Source organism: Excalfactoria chinensis, chromosome 3 (assembly GCF_039878825.1).
Source record: "Excalfactoria chinensis isolate bCotChi1 chromosome 3, bCotChi1.hap2, whole genome shotgun sequence".
Classification (NCBI taxonomy): Eukaryota; Metazoa; Chordata; class Aves; order Galliformes; family Phasianidae; genus Excalfactoria; species Excalfactoria chinensis.
In genome coordinates this window covers 77,314,433-77,328,167 of record NC_092827.1, presented here as the reverse complement: position 1 = coordinate 77,328,167, position 13,735 = coordinate 77,314,433, and the positions used below count along the sequence as shown (strand labels likewise).

Genomic DNA, 13,735 nt, shown 5'->3' with positions numbered 1-13,735 from the left:
ATATGAGAGGTGAAAGTAGTGAGTAGTTTGTAAATTGGCCCTCATCTACAAGATGTAAATCAACTAGTAGCTGCTGAAGCTGGGAGTGGAGACTGTGAGAAACATTCTCCTTAGGACAGTTTAGTCAAGGAATATTCTGCTGCCAACTGTTGTACACCTGTCCTCTGAACTTAGTAGAACAAGCCATCATTGACAGCAGAATCAGAGAGGGTGGACTTCTTTTTGCATTCATAAAATACAGAGCTTATGGTGGTTTTGTGGTTTAGTATTTAGTTTCTGTGCCACCCCAGGTTTTGTATAAATATATATTTATTTATTTTTTCTGTGGGTGATGTGTTTTTTTTTTTTTAATTATTGATAAGGCAGTAAATATCTGCATCACTGGTAATTTAGTTTTATTCCATGTGGATGGAGTGTAAATTATTATTTTATGGCTGAACATGACTGAATTTGAAAGTTGTCAGTGTATTTTTGAGGTGATGGTCTCACCGGCTTACTGCAGATTGTGTGTTAGGATATTTCAAGTCATTCTGAAAACATCTCTTAACATAACTGCATGTGAATTTGTTATCAAAGCAAGTTCAGAATAGGGATCTCTTTAGATGTTTTAGATACAAGACTGTAGTAGGAGCAAATAGCCTTCTTTTCAACATGACTGAAATCCAGAAGAAATTGAAGAAGTTAATATCCAAGATGTGGCTGCTCATATTCTAACCCATCCTTTATTTTAAAATCCAAAGGTCTTACTCCTACTACATTGAAGTGTCCATGGATGAGTTAGACTGGATTCGAGTTATCGATCACTCTAAATACCTTTGTCGGTCCTGGCAGAATCTGTATTTTCCTGCCCGAGTTTGCAGGTTAGTGCATGAATGTAATGTTGCATGACTATTGTTAAATAATGCAGATTCCAGAGAAATCACTGGGGTTTGCTACTATATTACATTATTCTGGTAATGTATGGTATGCATAACTTTCATCAGCCAGCTTCAAACAAGCAAAAAATGTCACTTTTCCATTTTGATATAACTACATTTGATAAATATCAGATATCCTGTTTTGAAATCTCTGGTACTTCTCTCCCTCGTTTTTTTTGTTGTTTTTTTTTTTTAAGTGATTTTTAAAGTTGTACTGTCTTTTTTGGCTTAGAAATAAACATCATTCCTTGACTGTCTAAAGCTTTTAAATGCTTTTAAATATTTGCTTTATAGCTTGGGAATGTATTTTCATATATATTCATGTATTTTCTATATTCTCTTGTTGCATTGAAAAAGTATTTTTCATAGTTGTGGAAGAGAGAAAGAAGAGAGTTAAGGTGCAGGAGGTTTGGGTAGTGTTATGTGTAGCAAAAAGCAGCTGGATGAGCTTATTCATAGAATTGAATACGATGGGTTTATTCACAGAATCATGAATAAGCTCATTCAAAATAGGTTATAATCTTTATTCATTCTTGAGCTGATAGTGTCATTTACTGGAGGTGCTGGAATTTCTGGAAGACGCTTGTGATCACCAAACTGACCCAAGTAAAATCTATCTTGATCTTTTTATTGGAGAAACTGCTATCTCTGTGTATTCCAAACAGATTGTTGTCAATGCACTTTGCCTTACAGAAGAAATGCACTATATTATAGGGCATGTATGTAGTAATTATTATGTAGACAGACTTCTCAATCACTCAGAAATTAATGGAATCTTCAACAAAGGGAAATGCATCTTTTGTGTTTTGGTGTGTTTTTTTTCCCCTCAAAGAGTGATTTCTTACTCTAGTGGTCACTGCTTTATAGTATGAAATTGTAGAAAACTGTTGTCTATGTGGAAAAAATATGGTGGGTTACTTGTGAGCCATTTCAGAACTAACTATTTTACAGATTCTGTCATTTTTGTCATCCATTCTGAGTGTAATTGGCTTGAAATTTAATTTTCCTGATGCAGACAAATGCATTTTCTCCTTTTCCCTGTAAGTTCTGTGGTTCTGAGGTTACTGTTTTCTCTTTCTGAAATGGACACAGCTGCCTGCATGCCAGATAAAGTCTTTGCTTAAAGGTATCTCTGTTAAATCATCTAGTAATTACAAAATGCCTCATGGAGTTTACAGGTACTTGGTTTTTTGTTTGGTTTGCTATTTTTGTTTTGTTTTTATCTATTCTTGTTGATTTTCTTTCTTTCTTTTTTTTTTTTTTTCTTTAACTTGGTAGTAAATGGGCAGATTGTTACTAAACCTTGTTTTATTTTATTTCCTCCTGTAAGCAAGAAGATTTGAAGAAGTCTAGGGCATTAGAGTGGGGCTTCTCTTAATCTTCCTTCAGAAGGACAGCAATTCTATGGCCTTATCCAAAGACTTGTCCCAAATTGATTTTCTATTTCAACGTCAATTTGTCTGCTTGTCATAAAGCAAAGTGCTTTGTGGTAACACTGTATTGGATGACTGAGGAGTAATGGAGAATTGGAGAGGTTATTGACTGTGATTTTATTTTACACACCATTTTCAAAACGAGAGTAGAACATGCCAGATTGAAGGTCAGCCTGTTTGTCTAATGCACTAGAGCAATTGCTGAAATGTAGATTATAAAGAGATAATTAGACTTGAAACATTGGGCAAGGATAGTTGCCTTCTTGAGTTATCTTTTACGTTCTTTAAATCTTTTCAGTTTTCTCTTGAATTAACTCTTTGAGTCATTACACATTTTAAAATCTATATTCAAGATCTCTTTCTTACTAGCTGGGTGGAAAGGATGCAGCTTTCTGACAGTTGAGTAAAATGCATGTAATATACAATGTATATACAATGCATGTATATACAAGGAATTAAGATCAACTCAGCACTCTTGTTTAGTCATTTCTTACATCATTTCTATTATAACCTTTACTGTGACTTTTTTTTTTTTTTTAATGTATGGAGCACTGTGAATTATCCACAGTAGGTTTAGAATTAAGGATATTACTGTACATCCCTCATGGGAAGAACTCATGGGACACTGGGATCTCAGCAAGTGAATGTTAAAAATTCCAAAGGTCTTCAGACAGGCAGTGCTCTTTTGTATCTTAACATTTTCACTTTTTCGTGCTTCCATTTTTGTTTTGCAGTTTCATCTTCGTGCTTTTTCCTAGTTCACGAGTCTTGAAAGCGTATTTTTAAAGCTGTTACATAAAATTGAAAATTTTGCGAGGTCTCAAATCAAATGTAACCACAAGGTGTCACTGTAAGAAAAGTCTGAGACAGAGACTTACTGTGCTTTTATTAAGCAGCAATGCCTCAAGAGTTTTCGATACTGATGATTACACAGTTTATAATCCTCTACCTGACTGCAGGCAAATTAAATTATAGACCCTGCTTCTCCTGAGCTTTTGGAGGGCAAAAAAAAAGAAAAAAAGAAAGAAAAAAAAGACGAAATGCAAAAAAGGTTTGGTTGGCACACAGTTCTAAACATTCCTTAGTTTATAATGTTGATAATAGCAGGTAGGTGATGTTGCAAGGTGATGTTGCTTTAAAATATAGGTTAAACAAGTTCTCTTTTCCTTAATTCACCTCAGTGAGACAGCATCAGATATGTGTGCTTACTTGTAGTGGTGGCACAGTTGCTTTATTTTTCTTTCCTCTTGTATAAAGCATTGAAGTGAGTAACTACGCAGAAGTCTTTCACTTTCAGCCTTACTTGGTAGATCTCTGAAAACCTTATCTGTGGTAGGTACCCAGTGTTCTTGTGCTTAGTAGAAATGCAGTAACTTGCCAAATGGTATTTGGAATATGGTTCAATCTAAGGACATGTTGAAAAAAGAAAGGAGTTAACTCTTGAGGAAAAAGCAATTGAAGCAAACGCTTTATCTGGTACTTAAAATAGGCTGAGTAGAAAACAGTGTCTGTAGCTGTAATTCAGAGCTGGAGTTTTTTGAAGCAAGCAATTCAATTTACAGCCCTCATGCCTCTATGGAGTAGTGTTTAGTAAAAGCATATAGACATCAAAAAAGGGATTTTAAACATAGTTTTAACTTAAGATCCATCTCTGCCACATTACTGATATAACTGAAAAACTTAGAGAACTGTTGGCATGAGCTCTGGTAAGGCCTTCAGAAAGTCCAAAAAGCATCAGAGATGGGGAAGACTCTCACTAATAGCCTTGTGAAAAAGACTTCTTATAAATGTATTGATTAACATCATGCAAGTGAGACATACTTCCCTTACTTACTGTACACGGGGAATATGAATGGTTACATAGGCAACATGTTAATTTGACTAGCTTCTGTAGCATGCTTTGGGAGGTGCATACTGCTGTGAAAATATTTTATTTCTAACTCTGCAGCTATACTGATGTTTCAGAGTTTAGAAATATACTGTATACAGCACAGTGGTAATGTAGTGTCCGGAGATAATTTTAAAAATATCTTGGCTTGTTTTATAGGAACATGGTATTAAATGGAAACAAGTTTGAAATATTATTTCAAACCTTTTAAGTCTTCACTGATGTTATTTTGACATTTTTCACTTAAGGCACACAGTTTTGTCGTGGGTGGGTTTTTGTGTGTTTGTGTGTGAGGCTTTGTTGGCTTCTTTGTTTATTTGTGCTTTGAGGATTGGGAGAAGAGGCTACTCATTCTTTCTAGGACCAGGTGATTGCATTAAGGATTTTTTCTGGGCATGTTTCCCAACCCTTGTAAGTAAACTTCTGAAATGCATGGAAATGATTTTCTGAAGTCTCTATTTTATTAGTTCGGCACTGCATGCTTAAATTTTTATCCTTAAATTCCTATCCTGTATTTTTTCATGCTTTTTTTTTCAGCATTTTTCTTTCCAGTTTGTATTCAGACTGACTTTTTTTTCCTCTCCTTAGATAAGGAGATAGTCTCAGATTTTTAACATGTTGTAAATCTTCTGTGGAAGATCAAGAAGGCTATTGCCTGTCTGTGACAGAATGTTTATTGATTTAAAAGATCCTTTTTTTCATCTTAGTTCACATGTACTTTTGATCCTAAGTGTGCACTTCTAAGTCTGGCTGCAGATATGTAGTGATATAGAAGCTGATTTCTCTGCAGGCATAATCAATAACATTTTTCATCAAGAACTTTATCAAGACAGCTTTTTTCTTAATTCTTTCTTTTTTTTCTGCCGTAATAATTTCACTTATCCTAACTTAAAGAACCCAACTCATCTTTGATGAAAAAGCAGAAAAAGCAGATAGTATGAATATAAGCTGTTGATGACAACCTGCCAGACAGCTCATCTTCTGAAAAATGTGTTTGTGAACAAGTGTGTGTAGAGGAGTTAATATAGTTTGTGTGGAAATATGTAGAAAAAAAATCTTGCCCCTTCAGTTTGTTGGCTATATATTGCAAATATTTTTATGTACCCTGCAAGTATATAACTTGTCTTGTTTGTTGATTTATAGTTTAGAAGAGTCAACTTTAAATGATCTAGATTACATATTCTTGATGTTTGACATGTACTTTTGTAGTATGGTTAAAAAGAGCATGTATTCAGAACTTATGTGTGTTCATTATGAGCTTAGAAACAGTAAATAGCTTTTAGGTCTGTTTTTAAGTGGTTACACCTCATAAGAAATCCAACATAGGTGAAAATTATTTGTAGTTATTCACCTTTGCAATGACACATAAAGATACACCTAAACACTGAATTATGAAATTGTACACAATAATTTTACAGCAAGATCAGTTTTAAAGTTATTGTTGCACAAGACAAACCGGTGTTTAGAAAATATCTTCAACCCTCAATTGCATTCCAAAAGCTAGAATTTACTGTGAAAACATACATACTTATAAAGATAGACTTCTACAGAAGGAGATTTTCTTTTGCCAAGTTTCTAAGTATTCTCATTTATTTTAGTTTGTTTATCAATCACGGCCATCTGTGGAATTTGTTTAATGTCACTGTAGAAAGCATTTATTTTTGTTCTCATTTGTAAGCAGATGAGGGGCATGGTTTGTTGATGTGCTCAAAACACTGTACCAAACTTAAAATCACATGCAATTAGTATTCAAATTGTGTATGAAAAACCTACTAATATGCTTGCATATATTGTCTTCTCAGTTTCTAAGTTTATGAAGTGATCTGTCAAAGGGCGCTAGGCCAAGCACAGCTGTGGAATAATTTGGATGACATTAAGAATGTTGTAGTAAAGCAAACATCTCTGTAGTTTAACTAGTTTCTCTGTTCAGAAATCACTAATTTTCTTCTAGGTAGCTCTTCTTCAAGGTATAAAACAGTGTATGAGTGTATGAATGATAAAGCACATTGTACATTGCTTTATTCAGCATCACTTTCCTCTTTTAAAAAAATGCTTGTAGAACCTGTGATAGACCGAAGCTTGTTGAGTTTGGACTGTAGTTTCTCATCCCGGTTTCAGCTGGGAAGAACAGGCTGAGATGATAGGACGCAGTTGAATATTAAAAGCCAAGCTGGAAAGATCAAAAAACAAAACTGAACAAATTTAAATTAATAAACTATTTGTATAAAGTTGTGTAAGCAACAGAAATGAGTAAAGGAAGGAAAGCGAGAGGAGAGGCCACAAAATATGCAGCATGTTTTTAAAAGGGAATCTCACAGTGAGGTGAAGAGTATTTTAACAGTTTTCTACTGTAGCGATAACGGGAAAATACATGTGTTATTTATCATTTTTGGCTAATCCTATGATTCTGTGATTCCATGCCTTTTTGCCCACTTAGCAAAAATGGGTTACTTGGGTTACTTGAGTTACTTGCGATCAGCGCAGCATTTGATTACTCCTAAAAAGAAACTACTTCCAGCTGCACTGATGATGAGAACATTCCTAGGCTGCTGCTTAGAAGCAAGATAATAGGTTGCATGGGTTGTCTTTTCCTCATATTGACAGTATTTTGCAAATTAAAAAAACCTAAAACTTATTTTACTTTCATAATTCATTGACCAACAGGGAGATATAATCTAGTTACATAATACCTACTCTTTGGGGAAAAAGGGATATGGAGCATCTTCCTTAGCTAATGAGTGCAATTGTAGTCTTTGAAAATGAGTGATGCATTATGGGGTTAAAATCAGTATTTTCTTTCATATTTTCTTTCAAGTTCTCCTATGCTGTGTTGAGGGGGAAGTTTGATTGTTCTAATGGTTTGTTCTGGAGTGGCTAAGAATTGAAAGAATCTTGAAACGCTCTCATGAATAAATAGCTTGAGACTCCTTCAGCTTGGAGAGAGCTAATTCTTCAAATGTGCAGGACTTGTGGAGGGAAGCACGTAATGTCAAATTATGCAGAAAGCTCTAAGTTTATTTTCACATTAGCTTTTCAAACACCCTCTTTTTATGCTGCCAAAATTTCGATAATGGGAAGAGATTAAAATAATTATTATTTTTAAAAAATATTCAAGAGACGCTAATATAATGCTCTTTCTGTAACAAACTTTTTACAGTCTGGAAATTAAGAGTTGAAGTGTCACTTGCTTGGACATTAAAAAAAAAGAATTAAATGCTGAGCACTTTGTATTAAAGAATGTAATTTATCTTAACTGTGCCTTACAGTGTTTATGTCCAGCAGTTACATTCTTTAGTGCATACTAATGAACTTCCTCTCTATAAGATTCTCTTTTTAACAACGACAAACTAAATAATTAAAATTATACTTGCTTCTTGCTTTTTTTTTTTTTTTTTTTTTTTTGTCTGTCGTTATTACTTTAATGAATGCAATTTACTGTGCGGAATGATTATCACAGAATCATAGAATGGTTTAGATTGGAAAGCTCATGTCCAGTACTCCTGCCATGGGCAGAAATACCTTCGAATACATCAAGCTGCCCACATCCCCATCCAACCTGACCTTGAATGCCTCCAGATGTGGGACATCCACAGCTTCTGTGGACAACCTTCTGCAGTCCTCATCACTGTCATAGTGAAGAATTTCTTCCTTTTATTTAATCTAAATCTACCTTTTTGGGTATGTTTTGCTAATTCATTTGTTTTGCTAATAATAATGTTTTACTTAAGATTAGTTGTTCTTTAAGAAAGATACCAGAGTATTCTTAGTTCTGATTTAATATGTAGGAAAACTCAATATAGGTGGAACACTGCATATATGTATGCATAGACATCCTTCCCATTCGGGTTGTATTTCATTCCCTGCCTCTTGTTTTGTGTGTTTTTTTTTTTTTTTCCTTGAAGGATTTATTATATATGTAGATGAAAACTGGTTTTAAAACTTCAGTAGATCAAAACAGAATGAAGGGCTGGAAGACGTTATCACTGATTATTCCATTTTTTACTAAATTATAAGGCATATATAACAGCTGTAAAGTGAGATTGCTTCCTAGGTCATATTTTCTATTGCTGTAGTAGATAAGTGTGTAAATGAAAGGGAAGCAAATTGTTTCAATATGGGAAATCTATATTATTTCTTTTGACTGAAAATGAGTGAAATTCAAATAATTCACTCTTGTGTGAAACTAGAAACTATAAATGTATTTTATCCTCTTGCAGCAAATTGACATTCTGCAGAGTAGTAACAAGACAATGTTCCTCGTAACAACAGTAGTCAAACACATTCTTGTGTACTGAATTATGGTTGAGAAAGAGAGGTTCACCATAATTTCATGTAATTTACATAGAAGAGCATGTAATTCATTGTTTTAGTAGAAGCTGCTTTTCATTTGAAGGCCAGGCTGGATGTGGCTCTGGGCAGCCTGTTCTAGTGGTTGGTCACCCTGCCCATGGCAGGAGGTTGAAACTAGATGATCATTGTGGTCCTTTTCAACTCAGGCCATTCCATGAGTCTGTGGTTGTTAGAAAACCTGTGTTCTCAGATGTTAACCCTTTTTATTCTTTGCACTATGGAAAGTTTAGTGACCTCTGAGTTGCTAGGTGTCATCTGATTTGTGGGAAGATACTATAGGCTCTGTATAGTCTTCCAACTTGTAGTAATTCCCTTAGGCATGCGTTGGCACTGTCACATCTGCCTCCTAACTGGTCTTCAGCATAGGTGTCTGGAATTTAGTCAGATTTGGAGTCAGCATATCTCAAATACTTCATTTCCATAAATGATTTGCAGTCTCTTGGAATTTTGTAGAGAATAACCACCTTAAAGGTGCATGTATGCAAGTTGAGTTGATGGAGTTTGTAGTGATGGTATACAGGCAAAGTATAAGGAAAAGTAATTACAGCCACCAGAAATCTTGATTTCCTGTCATGTTTATGATGACAGAGATAATCAAAGTAAACTGCCCTAATCGTGCAAAATGCAACTTGATGATGGTCATGGCAGAATAGCTAGAAAAATGACTGTCTTCTAGATGCTGTATTCATAAGCATTTCTCAATTCAAACTTTCATGGATTGATTTATGGCTAATAGCATGCCAAACTATTTGCTAATAGTTTGTACTTCTTTGCCAAAAACTGATTCCCTTATGTTATTCAGAACTGATTTGTTATTGGGAATCTTTCATTGATAAAATTTCAGTAAAATGTGTTTTTAAGCCAACTTTACATGTGTATTGGGTTGTTATTTTCTCAGTAGTATGAATGCTAGAGATTGAGGTTACTAGCTTTAGTTTTCACGTGACAAGAAGCTCTGCTGAAAGGTATGCAGATAGATATATACTTTTCTGGTATATAAGAATTGTTTGGAGGTCATTGCTCTCATATATCAAAGGACAGATTCATATGATTTTTCACAGATACAGTGTGACAAAGATAAAGGTTGAGTGACTCTATGGCGACTTAATTCTAGATACCAACCTAAGGTAAAACACTGTTGCAGGAAACAGTTTTTGCTACATTGCATGTATATTTAATAAAGAGTGGAGGAACTCCCCTGAGACCTGACAAGAGAACAAAAACCTTAATAGTATTTTGATGGCCTTTTAGAGGATCCTTTTTATATTTATTGACATCATTGGGGAACCTCAGGTGAGTCCTTTCTACAGAGTAGCTTTCCCAGTTGCAGTTAAATGATGTGAATAATTACTCTTTAATTTGGGAAGTGTTTTCCATCATGAGTGTTTGTGTTATGGCCTAGAGATGTATGATGGAAGATAGTAATACTGCTTCTTTGGAGAAATGTTAGTACAACGACAGGGTGCAGGTAGGGCCTATGCTTAGGAAACAACCATTGTTACTGATATATTGATTGATTTTAAAGAAGAGATAGTTTTGGAGGATATCTTCAGAAAAAGTTCCTTTGATGGTCTGAAGTAAGGAGCTGCACAGTGACATGGTTTAATACAGGATTGTTAGGGTAGCATGGTTTGGTTGCGGCTGGACTCACTGATCCTTAAGGTCTTTTCCAGCCTAAGCAACTCTATGATTCAAGGGGCAACAGACAGTTGCCCCGTTATTTTACTGGTGTTTGTTTCTGTATTGTAATATATGTTTTTATTTATTTGTCATGTGAAATGGAGGTGACTCAGTGCAATGAATTATTTGAAATTGTATGATTTAATCTGTTTTGTTTTTTTGAATTTTGATTAACAGCATTAATTTGTGTCTAAAATAAGGCAAAAAGACATTCTGCAAATGAAGAGCTGACTGACTGTTTTATTCTGTATTACAGACTTGTTTAGCGTGCATTCAAAAAAAATTTGTTAAAGAATCTCTAAATCATCTGATAAGAAATATTGCTTCAAGTAATGCACAAAATGCAGCCTGTGTCTGCCTATCCTATATTTACCTGTATCCTCTATTAGCTTTGGAACGATTGGTTGTACTATGTGGCAACTCAATTTAAAATGTTACTGAATAATGCATTCTTTTTGCGTATTTCAGGATGACTGTATTTAAATGTGGTGTTTGATGGGTTTTGGTGTTTTTGTTGTTTTTTATTTTTTTCTGATGGGAGATAGAACTGAGAGGCGGTACAGTTTTTGACCGGCCTCTTGAGCTTTTGGAGGACTTCACAGGTGTAGTGTGTGTAAGCATTTTAAAATTAGCCATCTGACTCGAAAGCATCTCTTCTCTGAATATTTATTTCAATTGAACTTGCACTTTATTTTCATTTTGTACTGTGGATGATGAGTGTTTGAGCTGTTCAGAAATGAACCACCAAATTTGTTTGCTACATTAAAATAAAAAAATAAATAAATTGCAGGGGCAAAGGATTCGTTTAGGCATTGAAAAGCGTCTGTTACCTCATTTTATTTTGAAGTCCTGCAATATATTGTTTAAAATTGTCATTTTGGTTAAATTCATAATCTCATCTTTATGTAGCTTCATATCTTACATTGTAAGCAACTGCTGTGGTGAAATTGATAAAGTTAAACGCATTAGTTCTCTTCTGTGTTACATAAAAAGGAAATGTTGCGGTATGGAAATTGTACGGTCGTTACATCAATTTCTAAAGTGCAGGTGGGAGGAATTACTATTGATCTAATAGATTTAATAGTTCACATTCAAAATCTGTGGAATAGAAGTAATATTTTGCAGTTGAATAGCTGCGGAGTGTGATCCTTCAGACAGAATTCTGAAAGCAGCTATAAAACTGGAAAATGACATTCTTTTATTTTTCAGGTATTTTTTGGGCCTTGAATGCATTTTCAGAATATCTTTGTTCATTTTAATTTTGAGTGAATTCTGTCTGAATACGTCTAATATTGAAATCACTCAGATGAGAATTTGTTTTGAGTATTAAAATTAGGAACCATGTAAGTGGTTGCTACAGAAATTACTTGAAGTACTTGCAGTACTTAAGATAAAACAGAGGTCACTGCAGGAGCCACAAACAATGTAGAGTGCTTCTTTAGAATGCACGTCATATCAGGCTGATAGATGGGACTGAACTTTTTGGTTATCTCTGCTGTCTCTTTCTTATTTCTGCTGACTTCTTTTTAAAGAGAAAAAAGTTGTGTACTATTTTGTGATTTTTTTTTTTTTTTTTTTCTGGGGTTCTCTAAATGTCTGTCGTTTTTCTTCTTCTCACACTTTACTGGTTTTCCTTGCAGCTCCTGGTTTTCAGAATTATTCAGCTACTGGCAGAAATGGCTGAACAGTAATATAAAGTGTTCCAAGCCAGGACTGAATTAATGATGATTAATTCTGGATCAGAAAAATAAATGTTAAGACAGCCGTTTTCTTACTCAACTTACATGCTTCTTCATATTCCTTCATAAGGCCTTACAGTGGTTTCCTTTCCTAAGGACTTAATGGTTCCTTCTGGTCATCTGCTGACCTCTGCTCAGGTTTCCTCACAGTAAGGATTTTCAAGGCTGAGCTACTGATTCTCCCTTTCCTTTTGACCTCTTAAGCTTAGACTGAGAGTTTGTCCTTCCATGCTAAGCTTGAGGGAAATTCTGACAGCCTCCTTTTGGAGAAAGTCTGTCTGCTGAGTTAAATACGAGCATGAACTCTAAGGATCAAGCTTAATGCTCCTTTTTCTACCACTTTCTGCCTGGTGGTAGAGTTGGATCAGTCATCAAATCTTTTGCTGGCTTCCATGTATCTTGTACTAGCAAGTGAAATGGCATATGCCAGGTAGTCAGGACTATTTATAACACATTTTTGAGCATATGTGCACAATGTAATTGGATTAATGCAAGTGCAGGATAATGCAGTTCTTTCAGTGTCACTGATGTATTCTGTAAGTCCCTATCAGAAAATCAGCCTGATAATTACTGTATTTAAAGGGAAACAAAAAGTACGCAGTTTTCTTTCTTGATGGCTTTCTCCAGACTGTCTTCAAAAATACAGTATTAGCCTGATCAGGAGAACTAAAGAAGATCTGAAAAATTTTGTAGCTTGTGAGTCTCTGAAGAGGTTGGAGAGGTTTAATATGTCTTGACAGAAGAGAGGAGTAGGAAAGGATAAGCTTTCAAAGTAAAGAAGGTATTTTCAACTGAGGTATTAGCCAATGAGTGAAACAGTGTATTCAGAAGACAGGCTAATCTGGGTTGTTATGTGTTAAATGCAAAAATATTTGCATGCAACTGCAAGAACAGTTCAAGACAAGGCTTAAGAGTGCTTAGGGATGTTAGAAAAACTTCAAGAAATTATTGTTCTGCCTAAAAAGTATGTTTGCTTCTAGTAATTGTTGTTATAGAGTTTTGAAACCTTTCCAAGTAGTCTACAGCCATATCTGAATTGATGAACTGAATAGTCCCAAGGCCCATTCTTCAGTCCTGAAATAAGCGGTGTCACAAGTGTCACAACTTGGCAACATTTGTTGAATTAAACTTCCTGCTTCCAGAATGGATTAACTGTTCCCACTTCCTGTGGCAAGGAATGGGCTGTGAAGTTTCTCAAGCACTGCTTTAGAATGGTGAGCCACTTGGTCTAGGCTGAAATTAAGCCTAGATAGTTCTAATGCTTCTGCAGCATAGACAGTGTGTCAGCTTCCATTTTCAGGTGACCTTAAAGATGAGTAGTGAAGCTAGAATAATCTCAAGACTGTATTACAGAAGTTTTCCTGTCCTTTCATGCACAATCACTGCTGTGTGGAGTGGGGGAACAGTTTGAGACAGTGTCTTAAGATGATAAATTCCATCAAATCCGTGGCTATAGTTTGCTTGAACAGTGCTATAAAGAGTGTGAAAGTTCTGTGAGTGAGCCTCAATTTGTTAAATGATTGATTTGGAGAGCTCTGACAGTCATTTTTCTGACATGCCAAAAGCATCTCAGTATAAGCTGTTCAATAACACAACAGTTAAATGTGTGAGCTGTGTAGATATTTTCATGTTCTGTTTTGATGATAGAGTGAAGCAGCAAAGGATGTCACTTATCTTTTCTGTAGGTTTCATAGAGTAGATAGATAATACTTTATAATATAATCTTCT

At 35.0% G+C, this 13,735-nt stretch overlaps 1 protein-coding gene across 1 annotated transcript in view; it reads left to right on the top strand.

The window, feature by feature from the left end:
* Window positions 1-13,735, top strand: part of BTBD9 (BTB domain containing 9) — a 101,468-nt gene that overhangs the window by 14,575 nt on the left and 73,158 nt on the right. Inside the window, exon 7 of the mRNA XM_072331403.1 lies at window positions 741-860. Coding sequence (XP_072187504.1) covers window positions 741-860 — 120 coding nt within the window. The remainder of the gene's footprint in view (window positions 1-740; window positions 861-13,735) is intronic.